This window comes from Aspergillus affinis (assembly GCF_023601865.1).
Source record: "Aspergillus affinis strain CMG 70 chromosome Unknown NODE_96_length_144280_cov_85_325291, whole genome shotgun sequence".
NCBI lineage: Eukaryota > Fungi > Ascomycota > Eurotiomycetes > Eurotiales > Aspergillaceae > Aspergillus > Aspergillus affinis.
The window spans coordinates 101429-126884 of NW_026515877.1; the positions used below are offsets into that span (position 1 = coordinate 101429).

General features: G+C 50.8%; 6 protein-coding genes across 6 annotated transcripts; 4 read left to right on the top strand and 2 right to left on the bottom strand.

Moving 5' to 3' along the window:
- Positions 1-3874: 3874 nt before the first annotated feature.
- Positions 3875-4747, top strand: KD926_011467 (DUF605 multi-domain protein; the record flags this gene model as incomplete). Its single annotated transcript, XM_053103752.1, has 1 exon — positions 3875-4747. One exon carries the CDS (start codon positions 3875-3877, stop codon positions 4745-4747), a length of 873 nt encoding a protein of 290 aa, XP_052952925.1.
- A 2919-nt stretch (positions 4748-7666) lies between these two features.
- KD926_011468 (uncharacterized protein) lies at positions 7667-8215 on the top strand (the record flags this gene model as incomplete). Its single annotated transcript, XM_053103753.1, has 1 exon — positions 7667-8215. One exon carries the CDS (start codon positions 7667-7669, stop codon positions 8213-8215), a length of 549 nt encoding a protein of 182 aa, XP_052952926.1.
- A 621-nt stretch (positions 8216-8836) lies between these two features.
- Positions 8837-12449, bottom strand: hmg1 (HMG-CoA reductase; the record flags this gene model as incomplete). The annotated part of the gene is made up of 4 exons (XM_053103754.1): positions 8837-9176; positions 9249-11596; positions 11661-12026; positions 12111-12449. 4 exons carry the CDS (start codon positions 12447-12449, stop codon positions 8837-8839), a joined length of 3393 nt encoding a protein of 1130 aa, XP_052952927.1.
- Positions 12450-16685: 4236 nt separating this feature from the next.
- On the top strand, positions 16686-17969 carry KD926_011470 (uncharacterized protein; the record flags this gene model as incomplete). The annotated part of the gene is made up of 1 exon (XM_053103755.1): positions 16686-17969. The coding sequence occupies one exon, from the start codon at positions 16686-16688 to the stop codon at positions 17967-17969; it is 1284 nt and encodes a 427-aa protein (XP_052952928.1).
- Positions 17970-19848: 1879 nt separating this feature from the next.
- KD926_011471 (adaptor protein NBP2) lies at positions 19849-21216 on the top strand (the record flags this gene model as incomplete). The annotated part of the gene is made up of 1 exon (XM_053103756.1): positions 19849-21216. The coding sequence occupies one exon, from the start codon at positions 19849-19851 to the stop codon at positions 21214-21216; it is 1368 nt and encodes a 455-aa protein (XP_052952929.1).
- Positions 21217-22983: 1767 nt separating this feature from the next.
- On the bottom strand, positions 22984-24946 carry KD926_011472 (ENTH domain-containing protein; the record flags this gene model as incomplete). The annotated part of the gene is made up of 5 exons (XM_053103757.1): positions 22984-24333; positions 24405-24486; positions 24576-24655; positions 24763-24794; positions 24865-24946. 5 exons carry the CDS (start codon positions 24944-24946, stop codon positions 22984-22986), a joined length of 1626 nt encoding a protein of 541 aa, XP_052952930.1.
- Between the last annotated feature and the right edge of the window lie 510 nt (positions 24947-25456).

Consider the following 25456-nt stretch of genomic DNA (forward strand, 5'->3'; position numbering starts at 1 on the left):
AGAGAAAGAAAGAAAAAAATGCAACGCGGAGGAGAGCGACAGGGGTGGATCAACAAAATCCGGGAGGTACGGAGGTAAGATGGTTAATTTCGATCGTGGCTGACGGTAAGGAGCGACGGGTCCGTTCGTGCACTGAGGCTGGCCGGAGATTATTTATTATAACAAGCGGAGGAATTTCAATCACAAGCAATTAAGGAGTCAAGTCAAAGGAACGGATGGGGAGGAAAAAAAAAAAAAAGAAAAAAAAAGAAAACAAGCAGCCACCCGGAGAGACAGAGGACGAGGAAGAAAGAGCAGAAGAAAGCCGACCAAAGGAATAAGTGCAGCAGCAGAACACGAAAGGGAGAGAGAGAACGAGCGAGCGAGAGCGCCAGATCGGCCCAACAATGCCAGCGGTAGGGAATTAGTGAGTCGAGCCAGACCCAAACAGCCACAGCAGACGAGGTTCCCAAGTCCAAAGGAAGTGGAGTTGAGGAGGAACGGAGCCGGGGAGACGGGCGAGAGAGTCGACGGTATTTTATCAGAGTACCAGTAAGTCACCAATAAGGTCAGGAGGAGTAAGGACTACGCCCTTACCTACTTGACACGGCGTGCAGACTGCAGCAGAGGATCGCTCTTCCTCCTCAGATCTGGATGTCATACATCAGTACCGGTGCATACTCCTGCATTTACTGTGTACATATGTGTGATCATGGATATCACGGACAGTGTAAGATACATGAAGATATACCTGCAGTTACAACCATCCATGGATGAATACAACAGATTAATACTGTATGGTAATACCGACCGATCTCGACCGATCCCATTTAGTGTGTTTACTGTAAATGGCTAGTCCCGTGTGGCGGTGCGCTTTGCTTGCCGCAGGGGATTCCCCTTCTTTATCGACTCGAGTAGTTACATTGTCGTCACAACTGTAGATGTGTCAACTGTTGTTCTTTTGCCCTTTGCCATCAAACCAAAGAATAGCATAAGTAAGTATTTCCTATCCTCATAATTCAACCATCCAGTCAAAAAATAGGAGAACAAATCAATCCAAAGATCGTCCGGGGCCATTCCCATTAACGAGGATACAAGCCAACTCTCCAGCCTGGGCGATCCACATCGCCCGACCTTAGCTCAGGAGGTCCTGCTGGTCTACTGCGCGAGTCTGGACCGTTTACTGTTTAGCCGCCCCCAAGAGACGGTCGTGCCGTAATTGCTTTACATTAGTCTCTACCAGGCTGCCTAGTAAGTACTAAGTAACCTTGGAGAGTTCTAGTGCCGGTACTTTGACCTGGCCAGGACCATCCCTCAGGACTCCGTACGCTGTAATTGGGAAGTGGTCTTTTGATTTTTGGTCGATCGAGTTCATTTCATTTCATTTCCTTTGGTTTATTTTTAAATTAGGACATTGACCACTCTGTGTCTGCTGCCTGTTGCCTGCACTGTCTGCACTGTCTGCACTGTCTGCACTGTCTGCACTGTCTGCACTGTCTGCACTGTCTGCACTGTCTGCACTGAGGATCGGATCTCGATTTAGGATCTCGTATCTACCGTAGTCGTACAGTGTACAGTTGTACACTGTACACAAGGAACTACTAGTTAACTACACCGCAAATTATACCCCAAGAGTGAAGAGTAAGACCGATAAATCTACTCCGTACTGAGTAAATAAACCCACCGGTTAATTTCCTCCGATCAGGCAGCCAGTCTCGACCAATCCTCCATCATGCCACAATATATAAGAAGACCATAAATAAACCGGTCCCGGCTCTAAACCCGCCGCGTTGGTTTCAGAGTCGAACATACCGCACATCAACCAACCATCCTGTTCGGCTGCCGCTAGTTCGCTGCTGACAGGAGGCTCAATTTGAACTGTCATTCTTCAGGTGTGTCCGTGGCTGCGCGGTTTTATGATTGTTTACTTTGCATATTTTGGCTGGTACGGAGTAGATTCAGAAGATAGATACATTATGTAGTAAGTATGAAGTAGTTACGGATAGAAAGCGAAGTCGATAGATACATCATCCAGGCGATATATCGCATCATAATAGACATGTAAATACTCATACCCCGCATGCTCAATTCCTCAATTCTTCTCTTCTCTCCCATTCAAACAGAATCTAACCAGGTGCTACCTCATTCACCACCGCCAATTTACATCCGAAATGTCAACTCCCGTCCGCTTCGACCACGTTCTCATCGACCTCTCCACCCGAGACTTCGAGGCCCCGCCGTCGTGGCTGATGGACAATTTCACCATCCTCGAGGGTGGTACGCACGCGGGTATGACCACCTATACTTCAGTTACATGAATTCGATACCTAACTTAATGTACTCGTTTATTTCATATCATATCATTGATCCCTGGTTTACGTATGTACTTGATTTTCTAGCCAGGGCGAAGGCTTTCCCTTTCCGTTTTTGTGCTCACCCCTCGCCGCTTTTTGCTCACTGGGTAGATCTGAGCACGCCCTGAATGGCCTGAGGCGATCACTGAGCACGGAGTGAGCGGAAGACTGAGTGCCCTGAGTAAGTAACCTCAATAAACTGCACCCCAACTAGCGATCTCTCCCCTTGCCCGTTCTCCACTCCTACTTCACTTTTGCCCGTCACACTCCCCAAAAAACCCAGCACTGCCATCACGAGAATGGCAAATCAGGGAAGCTATTTTTCCTTCTGATACCCACGGCCTTTTCTTCAGGAGGAAATGCTGTACTATTGCGCTGTACCAATATAGCTAACATTTGTCCGGGTTTTCCCTGTCGAAAGACAGCACAAGCCCAGATGTTCATAGGAGCGGCCCTGGATATCCCAAGAGTCAAAAAATCCTCGGAACATCAAATAGCGCTAGTCCACTAGAGGCATTTTCTGAATTTCGATCCTGAATATCTACCGAGTAGAATAACATGCCAATGTTTCCCCATCAAAACGAATAATGCTGAGGATCAACAATATCAAGTAAAAGAATAAGTTTCGAAAATCAGGACGTAGTATTGATTTTTTGTGGTTATCCTGGTCTGGAAGAATGCGCCTGACCTGTTTCCGGAACTCCATACACCTTGCTTCAATGACCACATAGCACCTGCGCACCATATTCTTCCATACGCCTACTATTACTGAGAAGCGACCTGCCTGTCAAGGGCGGAAGTCTTAGCTTATGTCGGTCTTGTGTTCAGAAGGACTGCCACCACAACTTAGCTTTCGATTTGGCCATTCATTCCCTGCATACCCATGACGCATGCGGCATCGAGGCACCCCGGATCTTGTGAATATTTATCTGCTTATGTATTGTTAACCAAGTAATGATGTTTGTTGCTTTCAAGTTATAGGTTCATGCCGCATGGGGAAGTTCGAACACAATCGGTAATATCAGCCAAAGACCAATACAACAGCATGTTGGAATGCTCAACGGCCATAAGCCCATTCCAATCGGAGTTATATACCCTATTCATCAGGTCATGTCATCCCTTGATAAGGGACGGTCAACAAAAGCCGTTTCTTTGGCCTAGCTGATCGACCCTTTTCACTGAGCATCCATGGATGGAATGTGATGCAGATTGCAGTGTGGACTTCTCGGTCCTAAAATAGGTCCCATAAATACCGAGTCCAGTACATCCTAGACTTTTAGGGATTAAATGTGATGATCCGGAGAACCGTCGTCTGGGTGATATTCTGAAAACGAATTACTGGATCCGAGAAAAATGGGATTAACACAATGAGTTCTCTCTGTACGAGACTATTTAGCGATGCGCCTTCCCCATTCTCATTACTTTCTTTGTTACTCACCAAACATTGTTTTTCTCTATACTTTTCCATCTCGCGACTAATTGGTCGGGAAGCTTATTTTCAAGCCCCCTTTGTTTGACCATTTGTCAAATAGACCGCCAACATGCCCAAGAACACTGTCCTCCTTATGGTCCTGCTTCTGCAAACCCTGTCGTCCACAATAGCTCTTCCATCTCATACTGAGGGGGAGATCAAAGTAGTTGAGGACTGCGCTCCTGGCTGTGATCACACCGGCCATGGAGATAACAGTGACCATAAGCACCATGACTCTGATCCTTGTGAAGACAACAATGGTGCCAACGAAGATGACTGCAAAAATAATACCATCACCATTACTGTCATTACTACAGACACAATCGTTCCGACTTACTGCCCGACTGACGTTCCTGTACCCACCGACTGCGCAATGGAAACTATCACTGTTGTTGAACCAGGAACCACAATTACGGAGCCCGCTGTGACTACCACAATCACATCCCCCGGAGTGACCATCACGGAGCCTGGCCCAACTGAAACTGTTACGGAGCCAGCAGTGACGGAGACAGACACTATCACAATTACTGAGGACTCTGGGGCAGTGACAAGTACAGAGACAGTTACAGACACAATTACCGAGCCCATAACCATTACTCAAACTGAGACCCAGGTGTCGACTACCACTACTACCGATTGCCCGTCGGATACCGGCAGCCCGGGGGGAGGGCCAGACACGGGCAACTGCACACCACCCACCATTAGCTTTTATCCAGATCGCGACCCCAACCAAGCATTCGAGATTAATGACACTGGCATTTACGGGCATGGACCTTCGGCCTTGATAAGCACACTCACGAGTCATATTTGCAACCAGCTGAGAAGTCCATGCAATGCTCCCGTAGCAACTGTGGAGTACTGCTGGTCGGCAGCTGCAATGGTAGATGCCAGCGGCTTGCAAGGTGAGGAGCAGGCTAACTATTGGAACTCGTTTTGGACCTAGCTTGGCCTGTCCTACAGTGATGGTGACATGGAAATGTGTAAGATTACTGTATTTTGGTCTGATTGCCTCTATTTTTCTTTTCCTGGTCTGTTTCGGGAATTAATTCAATGGGCAAGTTTGTGATCGTCTTTTGTCGTTCTGAACCATGTGGTGTTGTTACTTGTGCTTCATGTTTTACAGTGGGATGCAAAAAGTATTTGGATGTGGCCGCGGGGGTTGACTTAACCCGGCACTTCATCGCCTCGATCAAGCCGAAATAATTGGCCAGGCAATTATTCAACATAATTGCGTCTTATGATGAAATGAACGATCATTTCCATTGCATTTTGATCATAATCTTGGAAGCTCTAGAGATTGCATAAATAAGAGCTGAATCCCGTAGTTAGAATAATCAAGACCTTCATTCATGGAGACTCCAGGGAAAAGCAGCCCCATTCTTCTGCATCAATTTTGTGGCAATCACCATGAGTGCTGTCAGCTGCAGAGCCGCTGCATCGGACTGGGAAGTGTCGCACTCGCGGCTGTGCTCCATGCCGGCTATATCACGCTGTATACTCCTTCCGCTCCGTTCTATCTCTGTAATTCTCCTAGTCTTTGCGTCAGTACTAGGGACCTGACCGGGTCCCTACCTTAGGGTTCCATGTAATCATCGTCTTCGTCGTCTAGTCCGAGGCCTTCTAGTAGGCTTCCTAGTCCTAGGGTCTCCTTTTCTTCACTAAACCTAGCGAATTTGAATTGTCGGAGTAGGCCTGTTCGGTGCATAAATTCAGCGATGTAGCGGATCACCTGCGGATGTGTTATCAACGTATCGTAGTCCTGCGTACGACCACAGAGGCCCTCTATCTCATTGAGGCGCCCCATAAGCTCCCTACGGTAGGTAGTGTGCAGCGGGCACTCTGGTAGAACGTGTCTAGGTGTCTAAGATCCTAACTCACACTCACACCTATCTGAATCGACCTGCTTGATCTTGTAGAGGAAGTGTCTTAATCCTGCTCTCATACTGCGCATCTGCATAATTATCGACGTGTGCGGCTTACTGAGTTTCTCGTAGATCCCCAATTTCTTCTTAACGGGCATAGCGAGCAGCCTCCGTGTGGATTTTCCTACTTTCTGCCTCTCCCACTACGCACGGAGGCTCTGCCTAACGGTCCGCTTCGCCGCTGCCGCGAGCCGTTGATTGGCTGGCCTGGTTGCCCCACTGAGATTATTTCAACTCCTCAGCGGCCTTGGCAGCCACGTCCGCCTGCTCGTTCCCCTTGACTCCAATGTGAGCAGGGATCCACCGTAGCTCCATATCTGCCTCTACGAGGACCTCTGCTCCTGTAGGGCCTTGGCGTAGAGCTCTAGCCCTCTTGTAGATGGCCCGGAGCATGTGTTGGCCGGAGGGGCGCCCCCACAACACCACGAATCACGATCCTGTCAATATTTTCCTCTCCATGCTTAGATTTCTGAAATATAGCGCCAGATAGTTGAATGAACGTCTGTTTAGGCTTGCCGTCTTACGACCCCTCTTTTTCTCTTGACGGCCGGTTTGAGCTGTAGCTTCAGCCATATCGCGTTCGTCAGCCCATGCACATCGTGTAGGTGACGACGAAAATCGATCTCAGACACAAACGATCGCAAGCAGCCACAAATTGGCCTCGTACTTGGCCATTCCATCTTCTGAATGTGCCTCCTTTCTATATGCCCTCTTAAGCCGGCACTGTGCAACCAGTATTTCACTCTTTCTTCAAGTGCATGGGTCTGGTCCTACAGGCAACAAGGGCAGTATCCGGGGCGGATTACCGTATGGCGGTAGATAATAACCTCGCAGTGTAAGGTTTCCCACGATTGGAGGTGTTGGCTAATGTGATAGCACCAATCGTTGTCCTGGGGCCACGACATACACTCGTAACAATATCTCAGCTGATGGTCAGCTACTCCCAGGCGGCTAGCAATAACCTTACAAATACAGTCATGGATGTGACGACTTCTCTTTGGTTTGACCAACCTACGTTCAATTAGTAGAGTATCCTACACATTATGGCAGATGACACCTACTTCTGGATGTTATCTTGGCAGGTATCGACCGGACGGTAGCCATTAATTGGAGATTCCCTGAGGAGATAAAGCACATCGTAATCACAGCGACACTGTGTCAGCAAGTGAGTCTCAAACAAGAGCTTCTCGTCATGACTGAGTGACTCAGCAGAAGACAAAGTCTCCACTATGCATCCCACTTCAGGCATGATCAGGGTCAGAGCACGAGTACATGCATTGTTCTCTAACGATTCGTGAGGGTTCTTTCCCCGGCTTAGAATCCGCCAATTGTGACGTCCTGAGCATGCAGCAACGCCCTATACCAGGGGGCAGGGTGTTTGTATAGTTTGCACTATTTGACTCGTTTGTCCCACGCAGTGGGTTTGTTTACTGTTTCATGCAGTAAATCGCTGTTTTCTTCTTCTTCTTCTTTCCTCAACCTAGTATTTCGTAACTAGCCTACAATAAAGATCATTTCTTCATTCCTGAGGTTGTCACACCCTCATTAAAGCGGCTTCATCCAAACAAGGAAAGTCACATTAATTCTAGAAAATCTAGTTTGTATAGGGATATATACATACTTCTATACCAACTCCCTACCTACATCCAACCTACCATAACTCCTACCCCTACTTACAATATATACCTACCTACCCACCTACCCCAGGTAAACAAAAAACCCCAATAACCAACCCCTAACACCATAAACCGAATATACAGGAGGCCAAACCCGCAACCACCTAATCCCCCTAGCGGACAACACCTACATCGAACTGCTGAACTTCATCACCCCGCCATCATCACACGCCGACTGGACCACGAAATACCCAGGCGATTTCGCCCTAACCACATTCCCCCCCCGTCACGGCGACGGAGAATTATAAGCGGTTGGTGAGCGCGCTGGAAACAGGCCCTGATACCCTCGGTATCACATACAAGTCGCCCGTTCCTGGCGGTCGAAAAACCAAGTCTGGAGAGGAGGTGAAGTGGGAGATTGTCAAGGCGGAGTTTGCTACTAGTGCTACTGATGCTATCGGTAAAGAAGCACAGCACGGTACAACCTCCGTGCCATTCTTCTGTCACGACGTAACAGACCGCAAGCTGTGGGTTCCTCGCGTGCCGGAATCCGGTCATGCGTCTAGAGTGGTGGGCATCAAGGCGATTGAAGTGGTGGTGGGGAGGGAGGAGATCGGGGCGTTTGCGGAGGTGTATACAGCTGTGTTAGGGGTGGAGGGTCAGACGACGGAAGCAGGGGACAGAGGGTTTTGGTTGAGGGCGCCAGGAGCGGAGGAAGAGACGGGGGTGGTCAGGTTGAGGGCGTCGAGGACGGAGGAGGATGAGAGGTTTTTGATGGAGAGGGTGGTGGGGGTGAGTGCGTTGGTGTTTAGGGTAGAGGGAAATGGGGAGTTGAGGCTTCCGATTGCGGGATATTATCTTCAGGGACTGTAGGATTGGACTACTGTTATACTGCTAGACTGCTAGACTGCTAGTGTGCTAGATGGTCACTGGAATGCAAGGTGATAACTGAAAAACATGTTCATATTCGTTCTATGGAATTATACATAGGTTGTAAATATTCATTTCCCATCCGGTCCATCGATCACCAGCTGCATCCCCTTCGTTAATAATAAAAATCAAACCCCTTTTCTGTTCGCTTGGTGTCGACATGACCGTGTTTCTATCGTGTCCAAGTTCAGAGCGCATCCGGCGCCAACGAAACGTTTCAGTACTCCTAGACTCCAGGTGCTGATCCCCACAAATAGAAGTAAGTCCCTCTTTCGGGAACAGACCAGTATCACCATACAGAGAACGATGTACCAAAGCAAAGAAGCAGAAAGAAAAAAAAAAAAAATACAAGAGATCCAAGGATCCAAATAAAAAAGACACGACGAAACTCTCCAAAAGAGCGTTTTGGTTGGTGGCCAGGGAACAATGGGGCATATCGTGGTGAATGCCCAGTTGGGAGAACGCCCGTGAGGTAAGGGTAGAGAGAAGGAGCCCCTTAGATAGTAACCACCATCCAGTGGTAAAAAGTGAGAATTGCGTTACATTCTAGGCTTGGCTTCGCATTCATTTGGAGCCCGTCATGGTCAGACCCCGAGTCGCCCCGACAGCCGCCGAGACCGGGGTTGCCGACCGCGTGGGAGCGGCACTCCGGTTGTGCGCCATGTGAGCCCGGACGAGGTGACCAGCGGCCAACGCGGAACACAGACTCAATTCTCCGGCGAGAACGGCAGCACCGACAATGCGGGCAAGCTGACGAGCATTATCTCCGGGGTTGGTGGGGTGGGCGCCACGAACGCCAAGCATATCCAACATGGCAGATTGTCCCTCGAGGATAGTACCGCCACCAATGGTGCCGACTTCAATAGAAGGCATGGACACGGCAATTTGGAGGCTACCGTTGTTGCTGAAAAGAAGAAAGTATTGTTAGTATACATCTTCCGACGCACCGAGATTGGGGGATTAGATGACAACTTACTTTTTCATCGTCGTGATACAGCTGCTACTTTCTACATTCTGCGCGGGATCTTGACCGGTGGCGAGGAAGATAGCCGTGACCATGTTAGCAGCGTGCGCGTTGAAGCCACCCAAGCTTCCCGCCATCGCACTACCGATCAAGTTCTTGCTGGTGTTCAGTTCAACCAAGGCGTCGACGTCGCTCTTCAGAACGCTGCGAACGACCTCACCCGGGATGATAGCCTCGGCCACGATGGCCTTACCACGGCCATCGATCCAGTTGAGCGCAGCAGACTTCTTGTCCGTGCAGAAGTTTCCGGAAACCGAGATGGTGGCCATATCGTCAAAGCCACATTCGGTAGACATCACACTCAGGGCCTTCTCCACACCCTTCGAGATCATGTTCATACCCATGGCATCGCCGGTGGTGGTCTTGAATCGAATGTACAGATAGGTACCGGCAAGCGCAGTCTTGAGATACTGGAGACGGGCGAAACGACTGGTGGAGTTGAACGCGGCAGTCAGGATGCTCGTACCTTCTTCGGAATCGATCCAGACCTTGGCTTCAGCGGCTCGTTTAAGAGTAGGAAAACCAACGCAGGGGCCTCGGGTCATGCCGTCGCCGGTGAGAACGGTAACGGCACCGCCGCCCGCATTAATAGCCTTCGCACCGCGACTGGCGCTAGCAACCAGGACACCCTCAGTAGTAGCCATGGGAATGAAGTAGCTTTGACCGTCGATAGTAAGAGGACCGGCGACACCAAGAGGCAAGGGCAGATAACCAATGACGTTCTCACAGCAGGCACCGTGGACGAGACCGTAGTTGTAGTCCTTGTACGGGAGCTTGGACTTCTCCAGAGAGCTCGTCACAGCGGCGGTAGCCCTGGTACGGGAGACGACACCTCGGCGGATCTTGACCGCTCTGGTGAAGGCATCGACCCGACTCATGAGGTCCTCGTTTTCCATCGTCTTTTCGAGAGCGTATCCGGGGATCTTGCCGCGAACGGACAGATCAATCAGTTCCTCGTCCGTTAGGTAAGCGGCGCGCTTCTCCTTGAGCATGGCCTCACACTCCTCGGGCGTTCTCGTGGGGCCTTCGGGGTTGTTGAGATCGATCTTCGGGTACTCCTTCGGCTCGGCGGGAGCCGCCTTAGGGGGGAGAGGAGCGGCTTCGGGTTCCCTGATACTCCACCGGGCGGCGTTGAAGAGGTATCCGTTCAAAATGATACTCAAAGTCAAGGCAGCGATGATCCACTTGCTAATGATCGGGTCCTCGACGCTCTTCAGGAGGCTGTCGATCACTCGTCCACCAACCGCGTCCAGGAATTGGTCCGTGTATTCAATGTCGAAAGACTGACCATCCTCAGGGATGGCGTAGTGCACCGAAGGGTATTCCAGCTTGTACTTGACAGGGGGAATGACAGTCACGACCGTTTCCATCATCTGGCTCTTGGCGGAGACGTAGATGGAGTCGAGACCATTTTCAGCGACCTTGAAGGGATCGATCGGCGTCGGGGCCAGCACGTTAGAGACCCGCGAGATGATGGGAATATTCGAGTTGTGGTTTGAGTTACGGAACGGGATGGCAGACAGGTTGACCACATTGACTAGGACGAAGCCTCCCACCATGAGGATCTTGAAGCGGCGGACGTTGCTCGACTTGATCTTTCTTCCGAAGATGCTGGTGTCACCATCGTTGTCCGAGCTCGACTGGAGCCAGTCGTTGCTGGACGCGACGTTCTCGGCAACCTGCTGAGTGATCCCGTCCTCTTCCAAAGCTTTGCGGGTCGCAACATGGTGCTTAATGCGCGTGATCTCGAGCTTAATGCAGAGGATGGTGGTGTAGAACGTAAAGAGCAGCACGCAGTCGAAGAAAAGGATCCAGGCCGCAAGGAAACAGAACTGTCTCAAACCGCCCTGCACCCCAGAGGCGGCTCCGGCGACCAGGATGCCGATCTCAATACAGTAGTCACGAACAATTTCGAATCCCTGGTCCTTGATCGCAGTCTGAATCGAGTCCTGGATGGATCTCGGAGCAGGCTGGTTGGGAGCGAAACCCGGGGCACCCTGGCGCTTGCGGTCCACGGACGCGTGAAGTACGGCACGAGTAAGAATGATCGGCTTCTCGAACCCAACGGTAACGACGAGGAAAGGAAGACCCTCGGACAGAAGAAGCATATTGATCGGGACACCGAGCTTAGTTGTCACGAGGAGACCGAAGAGGAAGGCAAACATGCCGGACAGAAGAACGGTGAATGCCAACCAGGACCGCGAGCCAAGACGACGCATGGAGAAGAAAAGGGAGACGAAGCTGAGATGCATGGAAAGATAGCCCAAGGTCATGATGACAATATCGATCGTTTCGGCATGCTGACGCGGCGTTAGCAACCAATGTACCTAGAAATAAAAATGTTCGGTCCAGAAGGGGTGGTACCTTAATCAAGTCCACGAAGGAGCTCCAGGCATCAGTCAACCATAATTGCAGCGATCGGGTCGAGCCAGAAGCCGGGCCACGAGCCGCACGCATGATCCATTTTTTCTGCTCGCCAATGTCCTCGTCCGCCGACGGGTCGGGGATCTCCTGCACCGCCTTTAGGAATTGAGGGACCTTATCAAAGGGAAGAGTATAGGCGAGCGACGAGTCCTGGGAGAAAGGCGAGAAGAGATTCGGGGTGTGAGGAACCACTTGCGCGGAGGCGTTGGCGGGAACGGGTACTTCTTCCGCGACGGGGGCTGTGGAGGCGGATCGCGACAGGGAGTCAGGGAAAATGAAGGTGGCCAATGCCAAATGCTGGGCGATCTACCAGAGAGAAGCCAAAAAGACCATGGTTAACAAGGCACAAGCAACAACCAAATAGGTTGGAGTTATCAATGGCAGACTTACCTCGGCCTCATTGTGCGTCAACGCGTCATCTACCTGCCATTTCCACGAGGTGCTTTCGCCTAATCGGAGATTCCTGCTACCCTGAAGAAGGGTGTCGACATCCACCTGACCGGCCACATTCCTCGGATTTCGGATCGTATCGAAGATACTGCCCTCGATGAGACCGACGTAGGTAGTGCTGGCGAGCAGAGCAACGACCACGATGGTGTGAATCGGATGGAGACAAGCACGGCGCGAGACAGTTTGCAGAACGTTGGTAACCTGACGCTTCAACCACCACGGTTCGGCCTCCTCACCGTCGGCCGGACGAAAGTTCCGCGGAATTAAGGTCGCAGCCATATTGGATGGTCGGGAGGAAGGAGGAGGGGGGAGGAGAGGAGAGGAAAAGGGAAAAGAAGGGAGGGAAGCGGTGTGGGCCGCGATTTAAAAGAAAGATAGTCCGCTTGATACTATCGACGGCCCGCAGGGGGGTTTGTCTCCCTATCGGAAAGACCGCCACCGAGGGTTTTCACGCAAAGATTTGTACGAGACAAACGGGTGTAACTGAAAAGTCCCGGTCCCACTGTGACATGGGAGGGAGTGGGAGCCCAATAAATAAATATATAATCAATCAATAGTTAGGACTGGAGTCTGGAGACGGAGGAGAGATACGTCGGAGGCGGAGCTGTTAAAGAAAAAAAAAAAAAAAGGCACGATCGGGGAGTCAGCATCACGTATGAACGATTACCGGTTGGGGAATCATCAAGGCAGAACGGGGTGTAGGCAAAGCTTACCAGAGCTGAATCAGACCGACCTCGTGTGGAAAAGCCCAAAAAACAAGAGGTCCAACAGATAAAGTCCAATGGCTGAAAGCAATTGCTCAGCTTGTTCGTATACTTCCTCTTTCTGTCTTTTGGGGGGGTTTTTTTTTCTACTTGCACCCTTTAATATTTATCTTTTTTCTTTTTTCTTGATACACGATACCAGGACCCCTTGAAATCAAGAAAACGGGAAAGGATTGTGCCACGGGGGAGGGACACCGGAACTTCGGTTGTTCCGTGTAATTCTGCCGCCTGGCTCAGCCACAGTGCAGCCAGCCAATCAGATAGATTAAGTGTGCGGGTATCCGTACTAGCCTCGTTGCTTCAGGCTGAACAGGGCGTTGGTCGAGTTGGACGGGAGGTGTACTACCGACTCAGTGTAGGTTGATGGGAAGCTGATCGGGAGGATCTGGAGAAAGATGAAAGAATCAGAGAAGAGAAAAAAGAGTTGGGATGGCGGGGGTCATAAAGAAATAAGCCGTCAGCCTTCAGCCCTGGGCCCAGCTAGAATTTTTTTTTTTTCTTTCTTTTTTCCCTCCTTGGTCATTCTATTATGGTATGTATCATTTTATTCGATTTTTTTTTTTTTTTTTTATTTCCTTGAGTCGAGGTTGTTTGTCTGACACCCTCCGCTCCGTTTATCGGGAAGCCACTAATTCACGCTAGTTCAAGGACCATCGACTCTGGAACTGGGTCACTGGGTGACGGTGTACGCTTACTTGGAGTCTGAATGGACACCGAATGCTCCGCTTTCGAGACTAATTTTGGGAGATAGCAGAATAGGAAACAAGGGATACTCCGTTACAAGCACCCTAGGGCAGAACCAGAAGGCAGGTGAAAAAAACAAGGGATACCAGTGGCAATGCAATGTTCATCTCAACGAGAGTTGTCCCCCGTTGATGCCATTAGCATGTCTTAAAGGATCATATCTAACTCGTTGGGGCTCCATGCATGAAGACTTTCTCGAAAACTATGGATGCAGAATGCAGACGTTGGGTGCATGAGATCAGATCGCAAACTCAACAGACATCATCGTTATCCGCCTTACATGGATCGTTGGTCCAACACGTCGCACCCATACCAATGCACGGCGTAGGGGGGAAATCCTCACCGCTTCCTCTCTCTGGATCCAACGGCATGTTGGTCTAGCTTTGAGGGTTGTCTGGAAACTTTTCCAACGAGACAGAGCTACCAAAGCCGGTCCATGGCGTCTTCGCACCAATTAACCAGAAAGGCAAGAGGAATTTCTGAGCCCCCGACACGGCTAAAGATGGCAGCATCCGGTCATAATTCGACTATCGGCATGCTCGAGAGCTCACAGACCAATCAGCTATCAGAGCTTCTCGGCGGGACTACGAGGTACGGAGTAGGTAGCAGTCAGTTACGGAGCAGTAACAGACAGTTCCTGGTCTTTTATGTAACCAGCTCCAGTGAGTACCATGTTTTCTTGCCCCTCGTCCCATTCCCATTCGAGCCGATCAGTTTGACCTATTCGCGACAAACTGGATTCTGCACGCTGAATGGCAGGTATTTCCCTCGTCTTCCGAGCCCCGGTGGGACGCACTCCGTATGTTTTTGTTAAGTGGGCTTCGGGGAGCCACTGAACAGCGGTGATTCATCGGAGATAACGCTGCCCAAACCCACCTTTCATCTAATCAATCTCCCATCGCCGGTCAAGAGTCTCCATTCTGCTCGGTCTTCGTGTCTCGCTTCGGAAGACTTTGCCTGGACGGGGGCCCTCAAGGTAAAATAGTTCGTGTTTTCAGTTCGATTCCTAATCGCACCTTTGACGAGAAACCGAATCCTGGCCGCCTTCTTCGCCATCACGAACAAAACCGGCGAGTCGGCGCCAATCACGATGAAGATGAACTTACAATTTGCGTCATCATCTGAGGGTAAATTAGCTTAATGCCATGTGAGTTTGGTCCGGTCGAGGGAGCTCTGAAAATGACGCACGGCCGAACTTTGGGCTGAAGAAGCGGCCGCACAAAGAAGGTTGGATTCGCTCGGGGCGATTGTGGTGCGGGTGGACAATATAATTTGCATTTCGACTACAATACGGAAACCTGCGAACTCAGAATGGATCCGTTCCGAGCTCTGGCGAGTGACCCAGCAAGCGACTCGTGGTGGAGATTCTTTGTCGGCGCCAAGCGACATTCCCAAGAAACTGTACTCCGTCCTCGGTAGGTCTGTCTTGAGGGTGATTCCTGCCCTTCGATTGACATCTTTTTTTTTCTCGCTCTCTTTTTGTTTTTTCTTTCTTGTTTTCTGGAGTCTGAATCTTTCCGAACTCGAGAACCATGAAATCTCCTCTCTGACCTCATCCAAAACTATACTCGCACCGTTAAGCATATGGCAAAGGCCCGGAGAGTTTCTTACTCCGTACTTTTATTGGTACATCCATACTAAAATCGGATTGAGTCCCAGATTAATTCCACTTTTATTTTTAGTTTGTCAATTTGTATGGCTTTCCTCCCTTGAGTCATTCCTCTTCACTTGAAGACGGAGCGCGACCTACTGTAAACTGCTGCTGTGTCGATTGGCGCCGTGTCTGTCAAGAGCGTGGGGCTCCAGTGTTTCGCCGCTATACTTCGGGCGCCTGATTGCCCAACCTCCGTGGACCATGGTCATCTTAATTTCTAAATTTGATCATGAGCTTGATTGACGGGGTTCCGATTTCTTCACCTCAAACAGGCCCCGGACGGTGAAGACTCGATCTACCGCTGTCTCGGCGCTGTCTGCCAGATCTCTCTCCATGCGGCCGACAGCGCTTAAGCTGGACATTGCTAGGACCAATCGGTGAGCTGCCTGACCGGGATGGCATGTCTTGCTGCAACATTAGAGCTATCATTGACGCCTAACTTATTGAAGAGCTTTTGTCTGAAACTCGTAGGCGCCGTTGCTATTTGCAGACGGCGGGATCCTGCAGGTCGCCCTGATTGATGGATTGCAATCTGGGATGTCCCTTAGAGCTCTGGACCGGCTCTATGCCAGAGCCTCCGGTACTCTTCCCTCTCATCATTGGCAGCTTCACCAGGGTCTCTAACGGTCTAACCCGGCTAAGAGATAGGGGGTGATCGACTGATCTGTATCCGTAACACTTCTGGACGCAGAAGGTGCTTGGACTATGACGTTCAGTCTACAAGTGATTGGCTGACAGCCTCTGTTTTTAGATCTGCTCTATTCACCTACATTGACTTAGCGTCTCGCGAGACATTCTATTTTCCTCTATTGACCCTGCTTCTATAAGCGTGTTTCGTCTATTCACTCGAAATACCCAATCTTGCAGATAGACCATCGCAATGCGTCTCGATTCATCGGGTTTAAAACTGGCGGGTTGTCTCCTCGAGGGAAGAAGAGTAAACCAAAAAATATCAAAAAGGACCCTGGCGGTCACAAAAGGATTCTTCCCTCCGAAGCACTCTCTTTCTTTCCGTCGTTGAAGATTCCGCTCTCGTTTTTAAATTTTCATTGTTGATTATCTGAACTTCCCTGCCTTTAGCTCCCCACACTGACTGGTGCTGGCACCATCCGCAAAACAAAGACGATATACTGGAGATAGTCAGGAAGCTTGCTGACGCCGTTATGTTTATATAAGTCCATGTCTGTCTCTCATTATCTCTCTTCCTACTGCCTCCACACAAATCCAGTTTTACTGACTTGACTGAAGACTTCAAGACACAAAAACTTCAATTCCCATTCTTTTATACTCCGCTGGTCGGTTTTATTCTCCAAATTCAAACCAAAACAGGACACGCAAAATCCACACACCAAAATGACGAAGTCCAATGCATCGGGGCTGATGCTCCTGCTTCTCTTGGCCGTGACCTCGAGCGCCCATACTTGGGTTGAACAGCTCATGGTCATTGCACCCAACGGAACCTTCATCGGGTCTCCAGGCTATCCGCGCGGAAATGTCCCTCGTACCGCGCCCAACTTCAACGATGGCACTATGACCCATATACTCACGTCGACGGGTGCCTCAAACACGACCGTCAAGGGTGACATGTGCATGAACTCGCAGAAGAAACAAGTCCAGAGTCCGGGAAATCCCCGACTGCAGGCAGCCGCGGGAGACCCCGTCGCTCTTCGATACCAGGAAAACGGCCATGTGACCCTGCCCGAGACGCAGGCCGGTAAGCCCAAGAACCGCGGGACGGTGTATGTCTATGGCACCACCAACCCCAAGGACAATGATCAACTGGAAGCTATCCACAAGGTCTGGAACAAGGACGGCTCCGGCGGCGACAAGCGCGGCGTGTTGCTGTCCACCCAGGACTTCGACGACGGCCAGTGCTATCAGATCAACGGCGGTGCCATCTCCAAGGAGCGCCAGAATCACTTTCCCCACCAGGCGGATCAGTTGATGGGCGCCGATCTGTGGTGTCAGCAGGATATCAAGCTGCCGCAGAATCTTCCCTCGGACAAGCCCTACACCCTCTACTGGGTCTGGGACTGGCCGACTGCTCAGGGCGTCGATCCGAGCTTGCCTGCCGGAAAGCAAGAGATTTACACGACTTGCATGGATGTTGACGTGGTCAGCAAGCCTAATACGCAGCAGCACATGCCTGTCAAGTACGCCGACGGTCAATCCTTGAATAGCGCTGCCGTCAAGGCCCGCTTCATCGGAACGATGGGCGCTAGTTTCGACGTTCCTATTGACGACGGGGGCAAAGGCGCAACCAGCACTTCGCAAGGCACGGGCATGAAGTCAGCCACTTCGGCTCCATCGCCAACGCCGACCGGGTCTCAAGATGATCAGAATCAGGATGAGGATGAGGATGAGGATGAGGATGCAAGCAGCACCTCGCAAGACGCGGTGGGATCCGTCACTCTGGTAACTTCATTCTCAGCACCGACCGGAACCCGTGACGACCCTGATCAAGACGAGAATGGCGATGAGAGTGCCGGTGGTGATGATGATACCAGCGACTCTTCGGTACCTGCAGTCTTCGTGCAGCCCAGTATCAGTTCAACAGTGCCCGACAAGGTCACGGTGACTACATTCATGACGATGAAGAAGACTGTCCATCCCAGTGGTTGCTCGGGATCGCATTAATGATGCATACACATCCACATACCCCTTGCATTGGAGACATAGCTGCACCTAGATTTGGAATTGCCTTCATTTCGAAAAAAAGACTTTCTGCCAGCCAAGAGATGCGCCGTTCATTCTTTCTTCTGCATTCATGTTAGGGTCATGCAGTCCTGGGGTTCAATGTGTTAGTGGTGTTGGTTTTGCAAAATATGATTTAATTTTTATTATTATTGTTTATCGTGTTATTTAGGACACGTGCATAGCATAGCGAGGAAATGGAAGCACTGTCTATTGATTATTATTGAGAGTGCCATCGTAAATATAGAATCTACTGTACCGTAATAGAGTACTAGCCAGCCCCGGACTTTAGCAACGCAAGGGCCAGTCTCAGGCCGCAAAGGCACGGCGCCAGGCATCAGCAGGTGAAACACGCTAGGCCGCGCGTGGAGATCACGTGCAGTCAGGGAAAAGTGGCCGAGAAAAGAAGGCACGAGATGGTGATGCACTTCTCGGTCTTCTCCCCCATTTCCCTTTGCTGCTCACGATCTCTCCAGTCTCGCGCTCTCAGATTACCTCGCGTCCCTGCATCTGCTGTGCGCTTACAATCAGCGAATAGTCAGGGTTGAGAACAGCAAGACCTGACCGAGCTCCACCTGCCGACTGCGCCTCGTTGATCCTTAACGCTTCAGTTTGTCTTCACACTGTAAGTAATCTCCGGCACGCCTTTCCTCGCTCTTACCCTCATTACTACTACTACTTGTGCCTACTATTATTGTGTTCTCCGTACTCTGTACTCTCACTGTACGCTCAGCTATCGCTCGCTCTCTTCCTCCCTCTCCCTCTTCCTCTCTCCCTCTCTCCTTCTTCCCCCCTCCACAGTCCAGTCCAGGTCCTACCTACTTCTCCTGCAGGTAGTGTCATGCACTCCGATTGATGCCCGCCCCCTCTTTCAATTTTCTTCCTCTCGTGTCCCCCCTCCCATTTGCCCTCGCTCTCCTCAGTAGTGCCGCCTTTGGTAATCCACTTTCTCTGACACTCACTGGCGCCTTGTTACTTTTTAATTTTATCTAATTAATTTTGCTATTATTAGAATTCCCCGTCTACCCTCGACCACCTCGAACTCTTGTCTCTCTCTCTCATTCTCAAGCGCGCCATCCTCTCCATCATTGGCCACCCACACGACTTGTCTAATCTCACTCCGTCGCCTATTCGGAATTTTCCTGGGCTTTCGTCTTTTCTTTTCTTCAGCTGGATTGTTCCTCATTCATTGGTGACAATTCTCTTGTCTCGAACCCTCCCGAAGCGTATAAAGAGTTCGGTCTGCGATCGATAGCCGCACCTTACCTATCACCTATCATTGATCGTCGTCGCTTCGTGCAGCAACTTGCCGACAAAACCCCATTGAGGCCACCTCGCTTCTCTGGTGTTTAGTTATTTCCATTCGGATCTTCGCTGGCCGCGGTTGTCCCTGGATTCGGGCTGTCTTTCCCGTAGCGCAGCCTCCAACAACACATCCCGACCACCCCGTTCGGATCGTGCTTTGCAACGCAAGGAGTCCGCCAGGTGCCCCTCCAAGCTTGGGTCGCATGCTTGCATCGCCGTCGTTTCACACTGCTCATCCCTTCAACCTGTGGAGGAAATTCGCTTGGCTGGATATTGCTTGTTGACATCAAGCTTTCGTTCCCCCGGTTTCACGTCTAGTAGAGTTTGTGGGTGGATGGCCTCGCAATGCCAAACTAGGACGTAGCACCTTTTTCTTTTCTTTTCTTTCGATCGTGAACCTCCCTGGTTGTCAGCTTTTGACATTGCCTGACTCAAAAACTTCCTGACACGCGACCGTCGCATTTCTCTCTGTGTCTCTTTCTCTTCATCGCTCTCACACCTTGTGGGAAACACATCCATGACGACCACCATGACTTCGACCACCTCGCCACTCTCGTCGCAGCAGGATCCCTCGCAGAGTCTCGCGGTTTTGCCTCCTATAATTACCGATGGCACCGTGAAGCCGCAGCCGCCAATTCGACAGCGATCGTCGTATGCGAAAGACCGGCTTTCCACGCAATCCAACATCTCTCTCGCCTCCCAAAACCGATCGCGTCCGGGATCGCACGTCTTCCCCATCTTCCACTCCAGCTTGTCGTACTCTCTCGTTCGAGATTTCGCATACCCTTCGATTCATCCGCTCCACTATGGCCCGTTGCCACCACGTGCTTCGGGAATGTCCTCTCCGGTGAGCGAGCACCGACGTCTGTCAGACCCCCCGGCTCCATGGGACACGTCGCGTGGGCAGTGGTCAACCGGACCGTGGAGTACCGACCATAGCTATGGGCATCAGCAACTCCCTGCGATGTCGTTCGGCGACGGGCCTCCATACAGCGAAGATGAAGACTTGCACAGTCCGGTATTCACAACGCCTCGACACCGAAAGAACAAGTCGACCGGGACGGATTTGAACGGACATAAGAGCAGGAATCCCAGTGATCAGGGCGACATGGACTATTTCGGCGGCCCGGAACGCGGAACGTTTGTCAGTATGAACGCAGATGGCAGTGAGACGTACTATGTGAATGATGAGGATGCAGCCGACGATGGGCCCGGGGGTGAATATGTTACGTACCCGGCCTCCGAGAGCCGATATTCGCACGCCGGTGCCTACGAAGGATACCAGGGCTATGAGCCGGACTCATTCGAGTCGGAGGAGGATTATGGAGGAAACCGATACTCTCGAGATTTCCAATTCGCCGTAGGATGCCCCGATGAGGAGATGCATGGGAAGGCCGTTGCCCTGTTCGATTTCACTCGGGAGCACGAAAATGAACTTCCCCTCACGGAGGGCCAGGTGATCTTTGTCTCATACCGACACGGCCAGGGCTGGTTGGTTGCCGAGGATCCCAAAACCGGCGAGAGCGGCCTGGTGCCGGAGGAATTTGTCCGGTTACTTCGAGACATCGAGGGAGGGTTGACGTCGCTGAACGGCGAGTCCGACGCCGAATTGACTGGAAACCACACGCAACACGTCAGCCCGGATTCAACCGACTCCCAGCAAGCCATCACACCCACTCAAGACGACCAGAATGCACTGAGGTCCGGCAACGAGTCGACACAAGTCACCACCAATGGGCAGGCAAAACAGGATGGTCAGACGGTCACCACGGGTGGGGACTCGGATTCGAACACATCACATACCCTCCAATCCCCATCCCAACAAGGGGCCTCGGCAACGGAACCAGTCTCAGAGAAGAAATCAGAGGATGTCACGAAGTCATGAGATTGTCCTGGTCCTTTTTTATGTCCTCAATGCCACCTCTTGCAACATCTCAAATCGTTCTATTACTCTTTAACTTATCAGTCTCATTACCATCTTCACCATCATGATCGTCTTAGCATCTTCACCCCCGCCTCAACCTCTACTATTTCTTTATTCCCGTCCCCAGGTCGGAACGGGATTTGAACTTCGCACTTGAATTTTGATTGGAATATACCTGAAAATGGTGAAATGAATATCATCTGATATCCACCATTTCATATGATTGGGAAGGAGAATCGTCCTGCTTTTTCTTTCTTTTCTTTCTCGCATGCATATCACATCACACATACATTCACACATTACTTACATATCATCATCCATGATACGATAGAGTTTCATGATTCTGATCCTCCAGTCCCGTCCTGATGACAGTTCTATCTTATCTTTGCCTTGATTCCCCTAGCATGGGAGTGCTAGCGACTCGCTCAAGCTTAGGCATCGGAATAGTAAAGGAGAAAAATCGGATGGGGGTGGGGTGACCAGTCACTCAACACGGTTACCTATGACCGGTTCGTCTGATTTGACCTGACTTAACCTGACCTTATTATATTATGAAATATGTGGTGGGAATTTCTTCCCCCTGTAAATACGCTGTTTCTTGCCTCTCCTGAAATGCTTGTCATTTTTTTCTGCTCTGCCATGCCATTTGGTTTTGTTTTTGAAGTTCTTTCGCATGTCTCTTTCTTTTTCGTTTTATGTACTCTTCAGCGTCGGCGTCGCATTTTTTTATTTTCTTTTTCTTCGTTGCATTACTTAGATGATTGATCTTCGATCTATATTATATTATATTTCTATTATCTATATACCTTTCATCTTAGATCTCTGGTCGTGGTGTATGGTTTAAAGGCTTGTCTTTTCTTTTCACTTGTTCCTATCATTCTATCTACATACATATCCACATACCCTACATGAAGTAGGAAAGTCATGAATGGTATAGCTAAATGATCAAACCCATTGTCCATTTACAGGTCGGCGTTCACACCTGTCTAGATACCTACATACTTACAGATCTACAACTAAAGCAAACGACATCCCTATATTAGGTAGTGGATAGGTAGATATGTATGTATGTACCGTAGCTCAGCAAAACACCTCAACCAACCAGAATCTAGAAACTAAAACAAGGTCCATTCAGATAAAACAGAAAGTGGTATTTCGTATTCGTTATTCGGGCTTTTGTTTTGGTGGCTCTGTTTGCTTTTCTGCCTGTTTGCTTTTTGCCTGCGTGCTAAATAGGTACATTCATACCTATTGTATGTATGTTTGTCGTTTATTTGTATTGGTTTCTTTCTTTTTATCCCATCCTACCAACCATACCATACCTAGCCTATAGTTCTTGCCGTCCTGTCCTCTGGTCCTATTCATAGATGCTTGTTTTTCTTAATAGAAAGAAAAGAGGGGAAAGGAAGAGCAAATGAAATATAGGAAGGAAAGATGGGATGACGTGACATGGAATTGGCAAGTGAGAACGAGTCCATATGTTAATTTTGATGTTCCCAAGAGATCAAGCCAGAACGAGAAAAGGCAAAAGCAAAGAGAAAGAGAAAGGCAAATATCAAGGCAGAGAAAAAGAGAGAGAGAGAGAGAGAGAGAGAGAGAGAGAGATGAGAAAGGAGATGAAGAAGATGAAAGTGGGAGTATAAAGCATCAGACGAGATTTGAAATTGAAGCAGATGGAGTAGAAGTAGAATAAAAAGGCATAAAGATACAACAAGCTAGAAAAAAAAATCAACCCAACAAGTCATCAAATGCAGAACCCCCGGGCTTCTGAGTCTGAGGAGCCTGAGAAGCTCGAGGGGACGAGGCCGGGGCGCCCCAGATGCCGGCGCTGGCTTTTTCCTTGGCCATGCTGGCCAGGTTGGGTCCCTTGCTGGCGTTGGACGAGGACTTCTGGATTCCTGCGGTGGCACTGGCGTTGGACCACAGGGAGCCGAAGGCGTCGCCGCCGGAGGACTTGGACGCGGCGGGCTTGGCAGCGGTGGAGGGAGCGGTGGCGGAGCTGAAAGAGGAGGTGGACGGCACGCCGGGTCGGTGGCCGAGGGTGGAGGGAGACTGGGCCGTGTTGTTGTTGGCGTGGACGGAAGTGAAGTAGTTGGGGGTGGCGGCCTGGAAGCCAATGGGCTTGGGCTGGGCGGGCTTCTGCTGCTGGGCGGGCTGCATCAGGGAGCTCTGCGACAGCGTGGGGGAGGCCATCGTGCTGGAGGTGGGAGTAGGGGTCATTGAGGTGAATCCGACCAGTCCGTTCAGGTTCGACCCTTGAGTCCCCGAGACCGGCTTGGGGGCCGCGAACTGAGTGCTCGAGGTTGTGCTGGCGGTAGAGGCGGGAGGCGGGATGCCGAACTGGTTCGACGACGCTGGCGGCTGGGGCGCGGGGGTTGCGGACTGGAAATCGTCAAAGTCGTCATCATCGATGGGTTTGGAGTCCAGAATATCCAAGCCATTGCTGCCGCCGGTCGCGGGTTGTTTGCCAGCCGCAGTCGACGTCGTAGGAGCCGAAGTGACAACCTCGTCGTCACCGAAGTCGAAGAGATCCGCCTGCGGTGGCGCTGCTTTCGGGGGTTCCGGCTGTTTGGCCTCTCGTCGGGGAGCAGCAGCACGCGGAGGGCTGGGACGAGCAGCCGGGGCGGCGCCTCCTTCATCATATTCGTCATATTCGTCGAACCGGTTGCCGTGGCGCGCCGCGGTGTCCTGGAAATCACTCGAGGCACCTCCGAACCCGCCGCCGTCGCCGAACACGCCCCCGCTATATCCGCCGAAGGACATGCTCTCACTGCCAAAGCCTCCGTATCGTCCGCTCGAGCCCGAGAATCCTCCGCCGACGGACGCGCCGCCCTCGAAACCGCCGAACTTGTTGCGATTGGCCCTGGCCTTCTTGCGTTCGGTGCGGATGAGATCGACATCCCCGAGCAGCTTGACCAACTCCGACGACCGGTTGCGCACGTTGATTCCCTGATCCTTCCCGTTCTGGTCGATATAATGGAATTGACGGAGCATGCGAAGCAAAGACATGTGCGACCGCGCGTCGTCAACCACTCGTTCCGATCCGTTCTTCACCAGGAATTCCAGCAATTGAAGGCCCTATCGGGTTTGGCGCGAAAGCGTTAGCAAGCTTCCCTTAAATAACCGGTGACCGACAAGTAGAAAGATACCTTGTAAATCTGTCGCCATTCCTCCGCGGTCTTGTCTGTGAAACGCTTGTAAATCAAAGGCATGATCTCGTTGAGTAGTTGGCTGTGAAGCTCAATCAGCGCCCGGTCTTCCTACGCCACGCGACGAAACAAACATCTCGAGGGGGGGGAGGGGAGGTGACGAAAACTGACTAGCTGTGAGTTCCGTTGGCGATTTCCTGCATCAAAGTGGTCGAGGCACCCCATGGTTCGTTATTGGTAGCTTCTCGGACCTATTGAAGATGAGCGACCAAGACATCGAAGACAAGTAATCCCCCCGCAACGCATCAAGAACTCGGAGGACTCGGAGGACGCGGAACGAAAGGATGTGGCGACGAACCTTAGTTTCCATCTCAGTGTAGTTCATGACAGCTGCAGATAAGTCAGTTAGAGCCCCGAGCAGGTCAAAGAATGCCCGTGGAGGGGAAAGCTGGGAACTCACCATTCTGCACCTTGCGGACACCCGCCTTGAGGTCATACAAGGTCAGGTTGCTGACCTGGTCTTTGAGACTGTTGAAATCCATGGCGCTGTGAGCACAACCAAGAATATCCTCACGCTGTCAATTGGATCAAGGACAAAGACAGGCCGACAGGGCACGAGCGAGCGCAATGGGGAAGACGAGCGGGAGAGTCGAGGGAAACAATCGATCCAGCTGGCATCGCCGTTGGGCTCCAAGAGGCGGTGGTCACGTGGCAGCAGCCCCTGAACCTGCTGCGAAACGTCATGTTAATTAATTCATTTATTCCCATCGCATGGCCTCTGGTTTTAATTAGGTTGGTCCTATGACAACATAACAGACTATAATCACTTTCGCAAATTCACGCACTACGGACGCCTACTTGGTTCCATGGGAGAATCAAAACTATCATTGCCAGGACGACACCATGTACTAAACAATACTATTCGATACATACATACATGAATCGTCTAAATCATCACAAGAAAGAAAAATAGCAGTAAAGAACAAAGTCGCAAGCATGCAGGGTAATCATGTCATCAAAATCAAAGCGTGCAAAACGTAACAAAGGGGTAG